Genomic DNA, 20,762 nt, shown 5'->3' on the forward strand with positions numbered 1-20,762 from the left:
ATGTCCCCTTCCTGCCATCAATCCTGCTATCTCTTTATTATTCCCTTCATTTCACCTTCCATCTTCCATCCATATTTCTCACTCCTATCTCTCCATTCCACCCTTCATCTTTCCTCCCTCTTCCTTCCGTCACCCTCTTTATCGCCTCATCGAGCTGCTTCTCTCCATGGACAATCTGCCAGTACTGTGCCCGCTCCAGCCCTCCCAGAGTGATCCCGTTAGAGGGCTAATGCTGTGAAAAATGACAGTGAACCGGCACTTTTACTGCCATCACCACCGCTTTGGGGCCCACCCGCTGCCTACAGCTTCAGTTGCCTGGCAACTCTCCAGACAGCTTCCCTCCAAAAAAAAAGGGAGAGCTCCTGTCTGCTGTGTTGTGATAGAGACCCAAGCCTAATAAGCATTATATCTCATTTGGTCTTATCTTTTTTTGTTGTTAGTGACACAAGTTTGCTTCGAGCTGGAACTATGCAAAGAGCGCTGGTGCAGAGTGTGTGTGTGTGTGTGTGTGTGTGTGTGTGTGTGTGTGTGTGTGTGTGTGTGTGTGTGTGTGTGTGTGTGTGTGTGTGTGTGTGTGTGTGTGTGTGTGTGTGTGTGTGTGTGTGTGTGTGTGTGTGTGTGTGTGTGTGTCTCTCATAGTGAGTGAACCAAAGAAAGTGTAACTTCCTAGAGCATTGTTGTTAAAAGAAGGTCGCTCAGGCAGAAACTGTAAATATGCCTCAGTGCTTAAGATGCCAAGGAATTTCATTATGTGTTTCTGAATACAAACATTCTAGCACCCTTTCATATGGTTTTGCTAAATGTACACCTTAATTTTAGGGTAAATGTAAAGAGTTTTCATATAGGCTGCATCTGTGATGGATAACTAAACTTAAAATGTGACTTAATAACATCCAACATGAGGAGAAACTCCTCAACAAACTAAAACACGCTCATCAATTTGGTAGACGTATGTGTGCAAAACTGACTAGAAATGCAATTAAGTGAAGAATATATCAAATAACTATGCATGTAATGTCTCTCTGAGCATATGTTTCTTAGGCTTTGCATGATTTTGTCCTAAAAACAGTCACTTTAACAAGCAGATGAAGCCAATGCCTTAATACGACCACTGCAGTTCAACATGGCTGACACAGGACGTGTGGCCGCTGTTTCCAAAGAGATTCAAAATCGTACCACTTCTTCAGAGCAGAGAGGATTTCTGCCAAGAGAGTTGGCCAAACAAGCGCATCTCATGCATAAGTCATGTCTGTGTCATGCTCGTTTCCGACGCATTCGAGAAAGACTTAAAAATAGGTTGAAAGAAGTGTTTCATGAAGAAAGTCGCTGTCTGAGAAAAAAAAAAAGTTGTGCTTTTTTTTCTTTCTCTGCACTGTGCCGACTAATTATGGTTCCTTGTAAAAAATATATATATATATATATATATATAAAAAACAAATGAATAAATAGCCCATCCTCGCATCATCTCCTGTCCTACTTTCTTTCCACCGTCACAGCTTGTCGAGCGGAAACAAAAGTTAGAACTAGAATCCTCTGCTCGCGCCTGCCAAAATACTCCGAAACGTGAGTGACGTGAGCCGTGCGGTTGCCATGGGAACTCTCAGACAGGGTTACCAGAGCGCTTTGACAAAAGTGTGTAAAATCGCTGCTGAAGCAGTTCTTCTGGCTGTTTAATCTGTTCCTGTTTTGAAACATCTGAGGTTTTTCGAAGCCCTTTCGGAAAAGATGGTGGAGAATTCTGCAGCTCTGCTGCGTTGTCGCTTCTGTGTCTTTTTCCCCAAATGCTGTGTGATGTGTTACTGCATACGTAATCCTTGAATGTTGAAAGTGAAACCTGTGCCAATTTCCAAGTCAGATGCATGGAGAATGAATGCTCGAGAATACACTGCATTATAACACAACAGTTCAAAGATGTACAGAAACAATATTGTTCACATCTGTTTGTGTTCAGCACATTAGCTCTCTCTGCACCAATTTTCCATTTTAAGCGATCGCTCTGTGGAGACCCGCTAATGTGAAGCCATCAAGGCCATAGATAAAAATCATGCTATTGTAATTTCCATTATTGCCGAGTTGAATGGAGAATGCGGTGACACAATAACGACACATTGTGAGTGAATAGTATATTTATAATTCAGCCGATGAAAAGCTGTGCCGTGGACGCCCGCACACACATAAACACACCATCTGCCTAGTCCTTTTTACTGAAACTACACACACGCACACGCTCGTGTCGAGAGTAATGATGTTAAGTTGATACTACACAGTATGTTAGTGTGACCTCGGATAGATCCAAATGTTCTTATTAAAAGCTATTTAAAGCACTAACTAACAAGGAGTTAGAGGTGTTTTAGCATCATTTGCCCCTGTAAGTTACCTGCTGCAGTCGAAACACAAGTGTTAGAGCGAAATGGAAAGGGGGAGGTGAAAAATGACATTAATAAATAAGCTATATATATATGTGTGTGTGTGTATATGTGTATATATGTATATATATGTGTATGTATATGTTTATATGTATATCTATATATACATACATATACACACATATGTATATATATATGTATATATATGTATATCTATATATACAACATATATATATATAGATATGCATATATATACATATATACGTACATATACATACATATGTATATATATGTGTGTATATGCATATATATGTGTATGTATATGTATATTTATACATGTGTATATATGTATCTATATATACATACATACATACATATATATGTATATTTATATATACATACATACATATATATGTATATCTGTATATACATACATATATATGTATATGTACGTATATATATGTATGTATATATATATACACATATACATATATGTGTATATATATATATATATATATATACATATATACGTACATATACATATATATGTATGTATAGCTGTTGTCTGTGAGTGTGACATTGACTTTGAGCTCTTTCCTTGGGTTAAATGCTGAATGAGCATTTGTTTATCCGTCTAACATGTATGTAAAAGTACATTTCCGGGGTTCTTCATTCACATCGTTGTGTGTTTATGTGTTTGTGTTGTCTCCAGGCGGACCCCCAAGGCCGGGACATTTCCATCCGTCCCTTTTTGGAGCACTGTGAGAACACCCATATGACCATCTGGCTGGGCATCGTCTATGCCTACAAGGGACTGCTAATGGTGAGAGGGAATAACTCGCACACTTAATGCCTGTGTTCGACTCTTATGTGATGAATGCGCTGGTATCAGGTGGTTTGACTCTAAATGGCCTCATGAATGCGAAATATGAGGCTGGACGTTGGTTTGTATGTGATTTAAAAAATGTGTCCGCAAAGCTACCACCAGAAGTTATTGAGTCAAAAAGGCACACACACACACTAACTCTATAATTAAAATAAGAATATTGGGAAGTCTGATTTTTGGCGGAGATGTAGATAAGTTTGGAATTCTGAGTCAGCGTTTCCATGCCCTGTATTTCCGTCATCCAAAATGTGACTTTCTTTCAACGTTTTACTTTCTTAGGCCAAAATTGCAATCTGCACATTCTCTATATTCAGACTTTATTTTGGACAAGAAAATGCTGCTCCACTTTCATCATGGAATTAAGGGGAATTAATGTTGCTGCGTACATAATAGACAAAAATAAAACAAGATTATAATGTGGAGAGTCAGAGTGACGGTATTAACCCTTATGTCGTCGCTGACAGGATTTGGCATGCATACTTTTCATTACCGTAACTGCATTTGTGATATGTAGAAATTCAAAGACGATGGACTGGTGATCTGACCCCGACTTTTTCATGTGGAGGATAAAGCGGTAGAGGATGGATGTATGGATAGCGGAAAGTAGAGAAATAGAGCTTTTTTCAAGCATAATTATACTTGTCATAACGGGAGCCCTCAGGACTTCCTCGGAACGGTCCAATCACGTAGGAGATTCAGCTGATCAGCTTCTCAAGACTGTAGATATCGAAAGTGAAAGTTATCTTGAAAAAAAGGGGCAGAAGAACTCACTGAATGAACATTTTTGTACCATAAAATCTAAATAAATCCAGATTATCATGATGGCCATGACAAGATTAAGATCAAGGCTGTTCAGTATTGCTCGTTGTTCCAGTATAGTAGAGAATATTTACTTAGCTTTATGTTTATTCCATTAGTAATATTAATATTTCATATTGTCATGGACAGGCCCCAGCCCATGAGCTGTAATGGTACCTGTCACAGTGTGCGAGACCACTGTCTTCCAATCAAACTAACACACCTCAGAAAAAAATTCAATTTCCCCACCACATAGTGTTTTTTGTGTGTGTGTGTGTGTTTTTTTTTTCAAATCTGTGTGAAGCAGGAGCAGCTGTAAATTATGCAAACCTCACTGCATTTATTTTGAGGTGACGATGAAGGAACGAGACGCGGCAATAAATCATCTTAAAGCAGAGTGAGAGAATGTAGAGGATGCTGAGTAAAATATACAGCTGGAAGAAAAAAAAAACGTTAGAGTGGGAATTTAAGGAGTGAGTAAATTGTCAGGTAACTTTGAAGGACTTTTGATATACAAGTAAAAAAAAAAAAGTGGAGCAGGTAGACAAAGCTAGAGCAGAGTGATTGACAGGAGTCTTCATTTGTATGAGACATAGAGAAGGACAGCACAGCAAAAAAATGCATTATTAGTCACCCCCCACACACACACACACATACACAGGTTTACACAGCTATTCTTTTTAGGACTTGTGCAGCCCAAACAAAGCATTATCCTCAACTTTAATCAAAGCACAATTCAAATATTCACCCTAAACTTAACCAGTTCCTCAGAAATGAGGTTCTGCTTCATTAGGAGCAGGTTTTAGTTGTAGTTTATGCCTGATAAGATCCCAAAATAACTAATACAAGCACACACATATGAATGCATACACAAACACAACATCTCTCTGCCAAATACACACACACACACACACTCAAGGATCACACACTAATCCTTGATGGCTGCTCCTCTAATTCTGCCCCTCGTCGTTCCACCAGTTCTCGTGTAGACTTTAGAGCGAGCAGACACTGTCTCCTTACACAGCAGCACACTGTGAATTATGCAGCGGGTAAAAGGAAGCCTAGTGCAATTCTAATGAGCCGCCAGACAATGAGTTCACTTTCATTACATACAAATACTGACAGAACAAGCTGAAAACTGGTCTCCTCACATAATTTGATGCTGATACAGCCTGGTTTCAAAAGGCATCTTGGTTAGAACAGTGTAAAAATGACATTATATCACAGTTATTTCCAGCAATATTCAAGTAACATCTTAGTAGAGCATTACTATAATAATAGTTATAATACTTTCACATGAAACTGTTTTTTTTTTTATCATTTCATTGATAAGTTATGTCCCTCAAACATTTTCATTATTATCAAACTATTACTTAGCAATTACTATAAAAATAAGATGTATTATCACATTACTTCTACCTAATTATTATCATATTACTACCATATTGTTACCGTACTGTAATATAAAATACAGAACTACATGAAACCTGCGACTTCTCACTATATTTGAACAATGAAAAGAACACTCAATTAAAACATGAAGATAAAATCGTTTGCCTTATTCAGAAGAACTTGTCCTCTTACTTTAAGTCCAATCTGTTTATCAAAAAAACTACTTTATCTCTTTCTTTTTTCTCTCTCTCTCTGATAGTTGTTTGGCTGTTTCCTGGCATGGGAGACCAGGAACGTGAGCATCCCTGCCCTCAATGACAGCAAATACATCGGGATGAGTGTGTACAACGTGGGCATCATGTGCATCATCGGTGCCGCCGTGTCTTTCCTGACCAGAGATCAGCCCAATGTGCAGTTCTGCATCGTAGCGCTGGTGATCATCTTTTGCAGCACGATCACGCTCTGCCTCGTCTTTGTTCCCAAGGTCAGTTTGTGTGAAAGAGCTGAAATAATAGGGCAAAATTATGCTTCATTATCAACTCGTCCTTTCCTAAGCCCCTAAAATAAATACAGCTTAAACAGTTGTGTGTTGCTTTTTTATTCCACTGTGCAGCCGTGACTAATACTTAAAATATATTTTAGCTTATCACCATGAGAACCAACCCAGATGCAGCGACCCAGAACAGGAGGTTAAAGTTCACGCAGAACCAGAAAAAGGAAGATTCCAAGACGTCCACCTCGGTCACCAGTGTCAACCAGGCTAACACTTCTCGGCTGGACGGGCTACAGACCGACAACCACCGCCTCCGTATGAGGATAACAGAGGTCAGAGAGAAAAAAAAAAAATCATGATGTGTTTTTATATTTTACAGGACAGAAGAGTGTTTTTTTTAAGAATTTTATGATCGGAATTAGAGCCTTGGTTCAAGAAGAGGAGAACTAAAGCGCTAAACACTGATTCAACTGTAGCAGGTCATTCTATTAACTTTTAATAGATGATGGTTAGTTCTAGTCACTGCCAAGAGACTTTATTGTCATTAAGTCTTTAAAAAAAAACTTGGCACTCACATCTGCTTTGTATCAGCAAAGTCTTTACATTACGGCAGGAGCCACATTTGTCAAATCACGCCTGCCTCAGTTTCTGTGAAAATGCAAAGTAGATTGCACCAACTTACAGTCGATAGTGTTTGCAAAATAGCTTCATCTATTTTAGGTGTCATTTCTTTAAATAAATATGTTTTTCCCTTTTAAAAAAAAAAAAAAGCTGGACAAGGAGCTGGAGGAAGTGACCATGCAGCTGCAGGACACTCCGGAGAAAACTCCCTACATCAAACAGAACCATTACCCCGACGCAAATAACATCCTCAGCATACGCAACTTCACGGATGGCAAAGGTGAGAAACTGGCTGCATGTTTTAGTCTGTACTATAGCTGGTCACCTGTTATTCTTTCTGATTTGAATGTGTGACCCTGATGTAAAACAACAAGAATCACTATATTTTGTCCTCAAAAGCCATGTAAAAGCCAAGATGGTTAAATATTCATTAGTCTAAGCTGGTCAGTGCTGCTGCCGGTGGCTGAAAATCATATTGCAGCAGTAGGTAAAGGCCTTAATCAGGTTTTCAGTCCTGTCTCAATGCACTGAAGTGTAATTGAAACCGATGCAATTCTCTATATTGTGCACCACCTGTACGAGATCAACTTTCACAATGTTTAAACTGCATTTGCATGCTGAGTGGATGAAAGGATTTCGATGCTTCACTCAGAGAAGCAGCTTCGCCGGTGAAGAAAGGACAGAAACTAAGCTGAACTCCATCTGACGGCAAGTCAAGAATCTCTTAAAGGAGACATATTATGCAAAATCAACTTTTTAATCATTTTAATACTTATATTTGGGACTCTGGAGGCCCTATGAGATGGCAAAGTGTGAAAAAAGATGACTAAGTCATGTTTAGTCTAAGTACAGGAGATAAAACGCGAAATTTTGACTTCCACAATCATTGTTACGTCACAATGACACATTCCTGTAATTGTTGTCACACGGAGCTCCGCTTTGTCCCTAAAAAAACGTGAGAGTGCAGGCGAGGGCAATAGTATCTGGAAGAGCGGAAGTCTGCAAAGTGTTCTATTCTTGGCTCCACAGTGCAGCACAGAGTTCTACACAAACTTCCAGCCTCAGAGGATTTACGTGTTCAGTGGATACATGTTATATAGGACGGCAATGTGCCGGCTAGAGTCTGCAAATTATGACTTTTCCAAATGCTAACTGCTGTTAGCTGCCGGAGCCTCAGTGACGCTGACGTAGTTTCCTCTGTCTCATTTGCATTTAAAGAGACAGACACTCAAAACTGAGCGTTCTGAACAGGGCTGTTTTGGCAGGGTGATTGAACTGCTGTGGTGCTTCATCCTTATGGTATTTTGACCAAAGCATGTCACAAACATGTTGATTAGGACACCAGGGAACTAGGTTAACTTGGAGAACTAGGGTATAATATGAGTCCTTTAAAATAAGTGAGACCTAGAGCCAAATGATTTTTGTCGGGGAACCTTATTACAGGACATCACTTTTTAAACTGAGTTAAGAGTTGAGTATGAACTCAACGACTCCGTCAACCACCACATACTGCACACCGGTGTGCATCATTTACACCATGGCGGTTGCAGCATTAGTGAATAAATAATAAAACGTGTACTCAAGTTAGTAAAGGTTTTTCGCAGGGGTTTAGCTCACAGCTGTTGATGTGCCTGCTGTCACTGCATTTTTCATTGCAGTAAACAAACTGCACATTGCTTACGGGCACTGCTGCTGAATGTGGCCCACTGTCCATTTTCTATTCTTTTTCACTGAGCTTGTTCAGATGGAACTGTCAGCCCGATATCGTCAGACTCACCAGTTTAGTCCTGAGTCCTTATCTGCAGTAGAGGCTTGATTTCCACTCTATCCATGCAGTTCTCCCTGTCAGCCTCTGGGTCCAAGGTAGCTACACAAATCAGATGGCTGTTGCACTACATCCTCAACAATCTCTGTCTTCGCACTAACTCGTGCTGGACGAGTTTTTTTTTCAGTCTTTACGGCGTCACGATTTCACCTGCTTTGGTTTATCAGCACAGTCACGCGGAATAATTCAACAGGCCTAATGCTTAGTCCTACCGTCACATCATAAACAGAACTTGGCAAGCACACGACACGCAGAAGGAGCGTGATTTAGTGCAGGGTCGTGGCTGGCAGAGGCGATTGATTTAAGACAGCAAGGGAAGCTCCGCTTCCTCTGAAATGTCATGAAATAAATGTTGTATTTACATTTTATGACTTAATGTGCGGTAAAACGTGGTCAACTATATGACTATTTCGTTCAGATTCGGGCCGTTTATCACAGATCATCTGGCGCCGTTTTCTTCTCATACATTCCCGTAGCAGCACGGTGCATTAAATCCAGTGAAAGCTGAGCTTCAGTTGATCTCAATTGAGCATAAAATAGCTTTTTTTGACACTTTGGTGAGCTGGACTGTGTTTGGATAATTGCAGCAAAAGCTTCACTTCCAGGGAAGCTCAGCGTCTCAATCAATGGAGCAGTGGGCGGGCGTAGACGCATGATGTTTGGAGGAACTGTCTGAAAGGCGGAGCCACTTTTAGATAGACAGCGCTGTAGGACATAATACAAGATAGACAGTGTATGATACGGTACACAACCGTTAAGAAGTTTGGGGTCACTTAGAAATGTCCTTATTTTTGAAGGAAAAGCACTTTTGAACTCAATGAATATAACATGAAATGAATCAGAAATACACTCTATACATTGTTAATGTGGTAAACGACTATTCTTGCTGCAAACGTCTGGTTTTTAATGGAATATGTACATAGGTGTATAGAGGCTCATTTACAGCAACCATCTCTCCAGTGTTCTAATGGTACATTGTGTTTGCTAATCGCGTTAGAAGGCTATTGGATGATTAGAAAACCCTTGTGCAATGATGTTAGCACAACTGAAAACAGTTTTCTTTGAAAGGCATAATTATTATTATTGAATAAGAATCATTATTTCTAATCTTGTCAATGTCTTGACTACATTTTCTATTCATTTTGCAACTCTTTTGATGATGAAAAACACAAACAAAATTGTATAGGTGACCCCAAACTTTTGAACGGTAGTGTATAAACACACTGTTACTGCATTTCCTTATATCAGTTTTAGGTAATTATTGTGTTTACTTGTTCCAGTTATCTCGTCTTACCTTATTTTTTATCAACATGGGGTTGGTCAGTTATTTATGTATAAATAACTGGGCCTGAAATCTCTTTTTTTCTCGACCAGCAATCGGTGGCTGGCACTGCTACCAGCAGATGTTTCTGCTGACAGGAGTTGTTAATGGCATGAAAAACCTTTGTATATCCGTGTTTTAGACTTCCAAAAACCTTGCCTCGGTTGATGAAATATGAGGCAAATTAGCTCTGCCTGTTGTACACAAAACTATCAGGAAACCCACGAACATGTGTTCCGTCTTACTTTTCTGCCAATCACAGGGCCCCTCAGATGATTGACAGGCCTCTAGCATCGCTGACCGTCAAGACACGTTCACTGACCTCCAGGAAATCTCATTAACGATACAAACTTCCTTCTTACATCTCATTAAACAGATTAAATTAGATCTTGTTTCCCCTCAGTGTTGAGAGATGCATGTCATATCGGTCTTTCCCATGTGTCAGTTTAGTCTCCCAAATTCTGCCTGACTCTTCCTTCGGCTGTAACTTATACTATGAAGTCAGGGTCCTCAAATTGAATCAGTGAATAGCAGCAGCAGCAGCAGCAGCAGCAGCAGCAGCATTGCTTTGCAGCAGGCACCATTTTACAGCATGTACAGCACGACAGATGCTGCTCTCAGGAGTGTCTTTCTAATTGATCCATCTGAGTTAAGAGGAGGTAAAAAAAAACAACAACTTAAAACTGCCGTTTTCTTTCAGTGGATGTGGAGCCAAGTATGTTGGATTTGCCTCTCATTAGTGAAAGTTCATAGTTATGCAATGAGCTGATGTGAGTTAATGAGAACACTCGCAGGCAAATGTGTCTAATGCTCCTTTGTGTTCGAGTGTGTTCTCTGCTTCCTTCTGTTACTTTTCTTTTGTATTTGCCTTTTGTAAGGTTTGCACACACATGTTCTCCTTTAAAGAACTCACATTAACGTAACCATTCGTTAAGACAGCCTTACCCTACCTTATCCTCAACTATAACCAGTTAATGCTTAACCAGAACTTTGGCTATTGCCTCATTTGGATCACAATTTTGGTCTCCATGAGGACAACTGGCTCTGACGAGGTCAGTGTTCATGTCAGTAAATGTCCTAAAGAGGTGATAGATTCAAGAACACACACACACACACACACATACACACGTTAGCTCCTATTTAGTCCAAACACTGTCTTGCTTTTTAAATGATATGAGGTTGTAAGTGACGTCTGTGTTGTGAGCACAGTGTTGAGATGTCAGTGCCAGGAGTTTTTTTTTTTTTTAAATGAGTAAATAATGAGTTACCATCTGTGAGATTTCTAACACTTCTATATTTATCCTTTAAAGAGCTGAATCCACAGAGCTGCGTCAAGTTTATTATTAGTCATAAGATTTTTCAGTAATTTCAAAGATTTAAAAAAAAAAAAAAAAAAAAAAGATGAATGTCTACGATTGGAACAACACAGTCACAGTTCCAGTCGAGTGATTGAAAGGTTTTGTTATAAAAGCTCGGAGCTCAAACGGAATTAATGACAACTCGTGGCTGTTGAGGTCTTTGTAGCTTAGTGTCACTGGAAATCTGCTGTAGACAGAATCATCTGTTTCATCTGCAGTTTTTTCACCTCTTCGTTCTGACGTCCTCTCATCAGACGAGCGTGAACAGAAAGAGGCAACATCTCCCTTAAAGGCTTTAGTGTCCGACTTCCTCATTGACAGTTGCTGCCAGAGCTGAGATCTTTGCACTGAGAGAACCTGTATGCAGAGAAGTTGTAATAGAACATCCAATAGGAGGAACCCTCTCTGTATGTGAAATCCCCTGTGATTGGTGATGTACATGATGCTGATGGTGGTTTTTTATGCTTTTTATACACCAAAACATCCTGCCTGGACTTTTAAAGTTTCACTGTGTAGGATTTCTTGTTAGATACTGATGAAGTACACCTTACCTTACAATTGTGTCTACTACTGTTTAGCCTATGGTGGCCTTCAGATGTCATAAAACATAACATAATAATTATTATTTATAACAGACGTAATTGAAATTTTTTTTGACTGCTTTGATTTAGATCTTGTTTCTTGGCTTGATCACATGTCACTTTTGCTTTTTGCCCATGGCTTTCATCCTCACAGACTAACTTTAGTCTTAAAGAGAGAGAGAACATTTCTTTTCACACAAGGATAACTTGGAGGAGAGAAAGCGAGAGTTCTGAGAAACAGAGTTCAGACACAAAGAGAGACATGAGCACACTCGGCTGTACTCGCAGACATCAGTGCGATGAAATCACGGGTCATTAAGACATAAAAGGCAGGGACATAAAAAATGTCCCTGCCTCAATCTGATTATGCTTGACTGTCATCATCATCATCATCATCATCATCGTCATCACCGCTGGCCCCATAACTGTAGTCATCAGCATTTTTAAGAGACAGAGAGCTGGTCTTGGGGGGCCGTGAATGAGTGACTGTTAAAAGAGAACAACGCCATGTCATCAGTGATTACACTCACTCTCAAAAGGTGAGAAACAACACCTCTCTATCTCTCTGGACATTTTTTTTTTTTTTTTTTAATGAATATGCATCACGACACTGAACACCACCAGCACACGATATTTGAGGTGTGTTTTTTTTGACAGCTGAGTCCTGGTTTTAAACTGAGGAGGCAAAGGTCAGCATGTTATTTATTCTACTGGTGTGCATTTAATTAATATCATTATTTATTGAGCACACATTCAGTCCCTCCACGTTTAAGGTAAACCAAAGAACATTCACTCTTAGAAATAAGGGTTCCAAAAGGGTCCTTCTACAAGGGCTGAGGTTCTACTTGGAACCAATTGCTTCTGAAAAACACTTTCCTGCTCCAATATCATTGGAGTCAGGATTGCCTCTGTAAGAGGAAAAGAAAGAAAGAAAGAAAGAAAGAAAGAAAGAAAGAAAGAAAGAAAGAAAGAAAGAAAGAAAGAAAGAAAGAAAGAAAGAAGGCCACTTCCATTGTCAGTCAGCCCCAGCACATTCTAGTTGATGAGTTTTGCCTGTGCAATGCCCAAATCTATGCACAGTTTAAGTCTTAAATTCTTAAATAGCCGTCTTTTTTAAATAAGACTTAATCTAGCATTTTAAACCTGACGTGCATTTATTTATAATTTCATTGATTGTCCAACTGTAATTGTATTTATTTACTTCTGCTCCTATTAACGTCATTTTGTGACTGTTGTGAGGTTGTTAATGCTGCACGTGCTCATTATTTAGTCAGTAAGAATTCATAAATCCTCACTCTGCTTGTGCTGTCCATCGAGCAATCCTAAAACCACATATTTCCATGTGACGATGACATGATACAGGAAAAAAAAACATCTTTGAACGTGATAAATAACTTAATGGAGGTCACGGCTCGGGTGTTAATAATTGAACAACTGAGCAGGCGAGCAAGAACGTCAGAGTTACACAATATCCACAGACTAATAAAGCTTTGAAGGAAAACACTCTGTGTGGGTAGAATTACAACGCATCAACTTGTACAACAAATTATAACTTTCTGAAAACACATTAGAACTTGTGAACTCTTTTAAGCGTTCAGAAAGTGCAGAGGTACGAGGTTGTGATCAATACTCAATATGATTTATTTATTATTTAGGCGGTAGTCTCGTTTCAAGGGAGAAAAGAAACTTTCTTTGGTCTGAATCCATAATGAAGTATATAAATACCTGTCTCTGTGCTTTTAACACGGCCCGAAGAGCTACACCGTTTCCATTTCAAAATTAAATGAGGACTAGTCTGCTTGGAAAAAAAACAGACCGCCAAGTTTCAGATGTCCAATCGGGGGCGTGGAGCGCTGTGATCAGTAAATCAGGTCAAATTGTGCTGAGAAATCTGGGCCAACGAGAGAGAGGAGAAGACTGTTGTGCAGAAGAAGACAAAAAATAAGGTCACTCACCTCGCCAGATGCAATCTTAAAAAAGTGATGTTTGTTCACTTTCAATTCTTATTGTGTTTTAACCTCATCAACCGCAGCATCTCCCGCGACAATCGCCTTAGGAAAGATTTATTTTGTCCTCCTCACTTCTCCTCTTGTTCACGCGTTTCCTATTTTCACTTTTACTTATCTTCGGAATTGGTTTCTCACAGGTGCTACTGCTGTTTTTTTTTCTTTCCCCTCCCGCCATGTGTGTGTGTCAAATGTCACGCTGCATATATGATTCAATTGTGGAACGTGTCCCTTTTTGCAAAAGTGAAGACATGGGTAGATTAAGTGCTTACTGATTGTTGTGTCCCACACACACACACACACACACACTCATTTATTTATTTGTTTGCATACATGTCGTCGAGCCAGTGTCATGGTTTGTGCAAGTTTTTCGAAGGCTGGCTTCATGAACCATTTATTTACATAATAAGCATCATTGGTATTCAGATGTTTAATGTTGGCTGAAAAATTCTCTGTAAAGTCTGGAAATTTGAGTCTGGAATTTTGAAATTTGGAAAAGGTGTAGAAAATCTGAAATTATGTTGCCATTGGTTAAAGCGCTCCTTTTTTATCTATATGTAATTTCAGTGATTTAATGGAATATTTTAACTTCCTTGTTCTTTGTCTCCAATCCAATCCAACTTTATTTATAAAGCACTTTAAAAACAACAGCTGAAACAAAGTGCTGCACATCAGAGATAAATAAAACAAATAAGATATAAAAACAAAAGACCTAATAGACCTAAGAACAAACAGTAAAACATACAATAAAATCATGTAGAAAGTATACAATAAAATTATATTTAAAGATTTTAAAGTGTCATACTGGTAAAAATGGGTTTTAAGATTTTAAAGCAGTCCAGAGCGTTAAAGCGGATGAAGGACTGTTTAAGGGTTCAAAAACAAATAAAAGAATTTGAAAATGAACTCTAAAGTGCATGAGCAGCCAGTGGAGTGAGGCTAAAATCAATGCTCCACTCTCTGCCTATGTTTTATTGTATCTTGCTTGTTCTTCCTTTGCATTTATTTTATTGTAACTCTTTTTACTGTTTCTTTTCTTGCATTCCCACTGCTTTATATTTTGGGGGTTTTAATTATTGTCCATCAATTTGAAAGGTGCAATATAAATAAAGCTTATAGTATCATAATTTAGACCCGATAACACGTGGTCACAGGAGATGCATCCAGGTGTGAACAGTCGCTCTCAGCTCTACTCGCACTTGATCGGATCGCTGAGGACAAAAATGTTAATAAACGGCCCCAAAAGACATTTTCTCAGGTGTTGCTCGTGTGCAACTTACCACAGCTGTGTCCGCGACCTCTCTGTGTCAAGCTGCTTGTCACACTTGACAGCCCACTTGACTCTGGTCTATCATATCTAATGGCTCCTACACGTGTGTTTGTCACTGCAGACGGCGAGAAGTCGATACTGAAGAACCACCTGGAGCAGAAGCCTCAGGCGCAGTGGGGCTCCATGGATCCTTCCAGAATAAACAGAGGTCCCCTGGAGGATATCAACTCACCTGAACAGTGAGATCTCCCTTTTCTTCAGCACTTCACCTCCCCCCCCCCTCCCCCTCCGTGTCTCTCTCCCCTCCTCCCCTCAGCCTTGTCAGCTTTCTCATCAGACTACATGTCACATGTATCGCAACCACCAGCAGCTCTCAGACGGTTGCTCTGGCAACAGAGCTTCTGTGAAAGCATGGACTGGCCCTGTACTTTTCCTCTCCCACACACACGCCAACATACAAATAACCACATAGAATGTATGCATGTATGTGTGCTGTGCCGACACGTTTACACGCACAGTGTTACACACTTTTACACGCCGCTCATTTGTTTGTCGTTCCAAGTTGTAAAAGGGGATCGACTTGGTCTCTGTGCAAACACTCGTGCAACAAATGCACATCTACCTGCCTTATTATTCATAAGGTGGCAAAGCTGAGGGATGTTGACTTCATCAATGGGGGGGGGGGACACTTCATGCATCACTGAGAGCTCCCACGCCCTCCCACACTCATTTAAGCAGAACCAGGAGAAGAATGCACCACAGAAGAGAGAGAGAGAGAGAAAGAGACGGCAGACAGGGTGGATGAAACACCGAGGGGAGGGCGGTTAACGAAAGGAGATGGATAAAGAGCGAAGGATGTTTATGGAGAGAAAGAAAGACAGTCGAGGAGACGGAGAGAGAGAGAGAGAGGGGAAGAGGCAAAGACTCGGAGGCTTATGTAACCAGTGATTTACAGCTTGCATTGAAAACAGCTCTGAAAATAGACAGGGAGAACAGAAGTAAAGGAACACTCAGAGCTATTCCCATGCTGCATGAATGTTTGATCACATGGAGGGAAGAGAGATGAAGAGGGAGAGAGAGTGACAAATATGAAGAAGTTGGAAAGTGGAATGAAGAAAAGGTAGAGGAGGGAGGACAAACGCATGTAACCGTCCGAGTCTGGCGTCTGTTATTTAAAAAAATAAATAAATAAATAAGCAAGATCAGAATTAGAAACGGGTCAGAATAACTGACGGAGCCTGGAGAGTATTCCTCAGGCCAAGTCAGAGGAATATTAATATTTCAAAGTTCCCTCTAATTAAGACATTTTTCTTGGTCTGTCCCTGACTGAGCATGAATTTCTTTTTTCTTTTTTTTTCTTTTTTTTACATAAATGGCTACATGGTTGCATAATTTTTTTGCAAATGGCTGGAAGTGGCTCTGGCAAGGCAGGGTGTGAACTGTCACACCGTGTGGAAGCATGAAACATTCTTTTTTCTTTTTTTTTTCTCCGTGAGATGATCCCAGAAGCTGGGAGGCACAGTGGATTAAGGACTTAGTAAAGAAGGAACAGTGAAGAAGGGAGGGAGGGGGAGCTGAAGAATACAAGAAAACAATGAGAAGAATTGCTGAATTGTAGTCGCAGGTCTGCTTGTAGTCATCATTTCTGTGCGTCTGCACGTCGAAGTTGTGAGAATGTGTGGAATCAGACCATTTCACCCTGTGTTATCTCCATCAGTTTATTTGAAACATCATTAGGTCATTATAGTTAATAGCGATGTGTATTATTTTATCATGTCAAGGAATTATGTTCATAGAGGTTTCTAAGTAGTTTATTTGCCATATATTTTGTTTACATTAAGTGAGAATATGGAGGTAAGAAGAGCAGGTAGAAAATCCAGGCGAACAAATCCTCTCTAACCACAGCTGGATTTCAGTGTTTAGTCCAAAACACACGGTGCAAGCGCATTCAAAGCTACTTTAAGCGGTGGATTCAACAGAGGAAGTCGCAGAGAATGTTTCTCTGCAGAGGAAAGTAAACAAAACAGTCTGTATGTGCAACAGTTGGCTCACGGGGGGGGGTGCACAGTGCTGAAATACCGTGACGTCGCGTCAGACCTGTTTCTGTTCAATGCGCATTACAACATGGGTGACGACTGGGTCACATGGTGATGCAGTGGAGCAAGGTCACTGGGTTCCGATCCCAGGTTCTGTATTTGTGGAAGTTCTCTCACATTAGGTTGACTGGACATTCTAAAGTGACCACAGATATGTGTTCATCTCTGGATGTTGACTCTGTGATGGACTGGTGACCTGTCCAGGGTGTAACCCCCACTTTTCGCCCTATGTCAGCTGGGATTGGCTCCACCCCCATGACTTTTTTTCTGTTTTCAAGTAACGACTACGAAATCTTACATAGTATTTGTATGTTAAACCTAGCTTAATTATGAAAAATTCGAGAAAAAAACAGTATCTAACGCTTAGATTCTGCCATTAAGATCGGTAACGATCATCCATCCATCATCCATCTACCACTTTATCCTCTAATCTCAGCTGACATAAGGCAAAAGGCAGGGTACTCCCTGGACAGATCACCACTCCATCACAGGGACATATAGAGACAAACAACCATCCACTCTCACATTCACACCTAAGGTCAATTTAGAGTGTCCAATTTGCCTAATCCCCAAATCTGCATGTTTTTGGACTGTGGGAGGAAACCGGAGAACCCGGAGAAAACCCACGCACACACGGAGAGAACATGTAAACTCCATGCAGAATGCCCTTGTTCCGACCGGGTCGCAAACCCAGGTCTTCTTGCTGCAAAGGCAAGAGCGCTTACCACTGCACCCACCGTGTGGCCTTTGGTAACGATCGTATTTTGCAAAATGGTAAACGTACTTGGTTACTTTGTGTGTCTGCCTCTTACGTCGTGTGCTTTACCCTTCTCTCCGTCTGCAGCATACAACGTCGACTGTCCTTGCAGCTTCCCATCCTGCACCATGCCTACTTGCCTTCCATAGGAGGGATCGACGCCAGCTGCACCAGCCCCAGCGGCAGCCCTGGTTCCAGCCCGCGCCACAGACACATGCCCCCCTCCTACCGGGTAATGGTCTCTGGCCTGTGAGCGTCGCGCACTCCTCCGCCTGGCTCTTTGCAGAGGAGACTTACATGGTTCCTTTTTTTGTACAACGAATAGACTGATATCATCAGCATAATGTGCGTATTTTTCGTCTTGAAACAAAGAGGACATGGGGGGAGAAGAGAGGGAGGGGGGGGGGTGGGCTAAGTTTCACTCTTTGTACCTCTTCACCCCGGCCTCTCTAGAAAACTGAAACCCTCAGTCAGGAACGGGTGGGAGGAGACAGAGTGGGCACTGGATGACACGATCAGGTCATCGAGCAGTGCCCCCCTTGTTCATCTGCTCCCCTCGCCTACAGGCACACACACACATACATAAATACACCAACACCCCAACAGCAGAGCAGCAGTGGACCAACCCTGACCTGACGTGTAGCCTTATCTGCTTCAGAGGGGATTGTCTGTTTCTGTTCCTCGTCTGTTGTACGTACTGTCTGTGCTCGCCGAAAATGTCTAACTTGAGTATTTCACTGCTTCAGTGACTGGACACCAGTGTGGAAAACGTGGAAATTTACAAAAAAAAAAAAAAAAAACCCAGACAAAGAAAAATCATCCAACCTACTCCCCCCCCCCACCGTTCCACTTCCTAACCTCGTGGAGACGTGTAAATATCATCGATTCTGACTTTGATGTACTGTAAGCTTTGTATATGGTGTGAATGGACAATTAAATGGGTTCTAAGTGTGGAGTTTGTCACAGAGGCCGGGTTGTCATGACAATTTCAAATGAAAGCTTTTAACCGTGACACTCTTCGAAATAATTGGACGCGTATGAATGAGGTACAAATTAGTTTTTTTTGTAACTGTCGATTGATTTTTTTTGTGTGGGGGGGGGGGTGCGGCAAAGTAAGCCTTTGAGTCAGAGAACATTGAAGATGCTCCAGTGGGCCAAACGTCCACTGTGGACTGACATGCACATGGCTCTTCTTCATCTTCTTCTTTTTTCCCCCCACTTTGCTAAATTTGCACCACAGGTTTCAGATTCTGCAAAGCTCGTCTCTATTTTCCAACTCACTTGTGATGTCCTCAGAAAGCATGTTCAGCTGAATATTGATGCTATATGCCTTCTAACCGGTTTCGACAAGGCTGCGCGTATATTAGAAATAGTCGAGCTCAGGCACCGCAAGAGTGTTCCACTGTTGTGTTTAATGTGTGTTAACATGCCAAGAAATGACGCACACATCCACATGTACACTTCAAACTCAACGACACAGAGAGTGAGTGAGAGAGAGAGAGAGAGAGCACCTTATGAATTCAGCCTGTTTTCAAACGAGCGATGGGTCTGGTCATATTGAACCACGCAGAGTGATCCGTGCAGACTGTTGCGATGTCCGTTGACCATGGAAAGGACGTAGGGAAAAGGACGGGCAGCTGGGGTTAAATGTCCGACCTGAATTTTCCCTCCCAAAAAAACCATCAGGAGAAACACACCGGAGCCTCGTGTCACACACACACACACAAAAAAAAACCCCGTCCAGCTGTAGCTTTCAGTTCCGAGATGGCGATGACACCGCTGCCGGTCACGGTGACCGAGCATAGAGCACAGGCACAGGGCTTTTTCTTTCACAGGTGATATTGAGTGTCGAGACAAAATCACTTCACACTTAGCAACGGTGAACATACCTCAGTTGCTATGGAAATGTCATTCAACGCCGTCGAACTCGGCCCAAGAAGGCTGCTCTGAGCAAAACAGTCATCGACGCTATTGTCGTCTTCTTCTTCTTTGTTTTCTTCTGTACAACTGTCCTCGTGCAGGAGACGAGCAAACAAGGACTCCGGACAACAACAAACAAACAAACAAAAAAAAGAAAAGGAAAAAAAAAAAAAAAAAAGGACTTTTTATTGTGCGTGTGTGAGACGGTTTGTTCTCAGCATATGTTTCACCATTGGTGTCTTGGTTTTTAGTTTTTAAGACGTTTGTTAAGCGCTGTGCCTGTTGTCTTATATTGTAGCCTGCAGGAGCCACGATACATGAGAGGGGTGTGTGTTCACGGGGCAAACGTCAACCCAGCAAACGACAGCATTGGCCACACATCTGTAAATTGTACGTGTCATAGATTTATTGAAATTCAATGCCTCAATGCATGGGACAAGTGCGGGAGGCGAATCGGCGTGAAAAATACTCGGTTTTTCCTTTCCGAGTTGCTGTCCGATCCGAAACACCGTCTGTCTTTTGAGGACACGGAGTCGGAAGACGAGCTGGACATACGAGCGTGTGAGAGCTCCTCCCCTTCCTCCCCCCCTTATGTCCCCGCTGAGCACAGATCTACGAGGAGTCGCGACTTTTCCTGCACCTTTGTCCGGTCAGTCACCCGTCAACTGGACGAAGCGAGAGAGAGACATTGTCAAAAAGGGTTGGGTCTTCTTTTAGGGGAGAGAAGAAAGCCCAACCGCACATTTTATATATTACATTATATGTGATTGTGTACAATTTGCTGATACCCTGATGATGGTGTCCATGTATGGAATATTTGGTATTTGGCTTTCTCAAGATGGCATGAAATAAAATGTATAATTCACAGAGTTACCTCTGTTTTTGCAACCGACGTGACAAATCCACTCTGTTCTGTCCTTTTCGCCTGCAGTTATTTCTTTTTTTTTTAATGTTTATTTCCTGACATTGGTTTAAAGTTACTTTTTTTTTCTTTCTTTTTTTCCTTTGGATCAGCTCACACGTGTCGATGCCAAGATTCTCAGCGACAAAACTCGACGTCGTCATCTGCTAC

The 20,762-nt window shown here is 41.1% G+C and overlaps 1 protein-coding gene across 1 annotated transcript in view; it reads left to right on the forward strand.

Moving 5' to 3' along the window:
- The window catches only part of gabbr2 (gamma-aminobutyric acid (GABA) B receptor, 2), a gene marked incomplete at both ends in the record, with an annotated part of 170,458 nt that extends 152,435 nt beyond the window's left edge, over window positions 1–18,023 (forward strand). The window contains 6 exons of the mRNA XM_083899305.1: window positions 3,079–3,189; window positions 5,702–5,926; window positions 6,085–6,267; window positions 6,707–6,836; window positions 15,039–15,156; window positions 17,858–18,023. Coding sequence (XP_083755431.1) covers window positions 3,079–3,189; window positions 5,702–5,926; window positions 6,085–6,267; window positions 6,707–6,836; window positions 15,039–15,156; window positions 17,858–18,023 — 933 coding nt within the window. The remainder of the gene's footprint in view (window positions 1–3,078; window positions 3,190–5,701; window positions 5,927–6,084; window positions 6,268–6,706; window positions 6,837–15,038; window positions 15,157–17,857) is intronic.
- Window positions 18,024–20,762: the final 2,739 nt, after the last annotated feature.

This window comes from Microchirus variegatus, assembly GCF_963457635.1.
Source record: "Microchirus variegatus genome assembly, chromosome: 13".
NCBI classification, from domain to species: Eukaryota; Metazoa; Chordata; class Actinopteri; order Pleuronectiformes; family Soleidae; genus Microchirus; species Microchirus variegatus.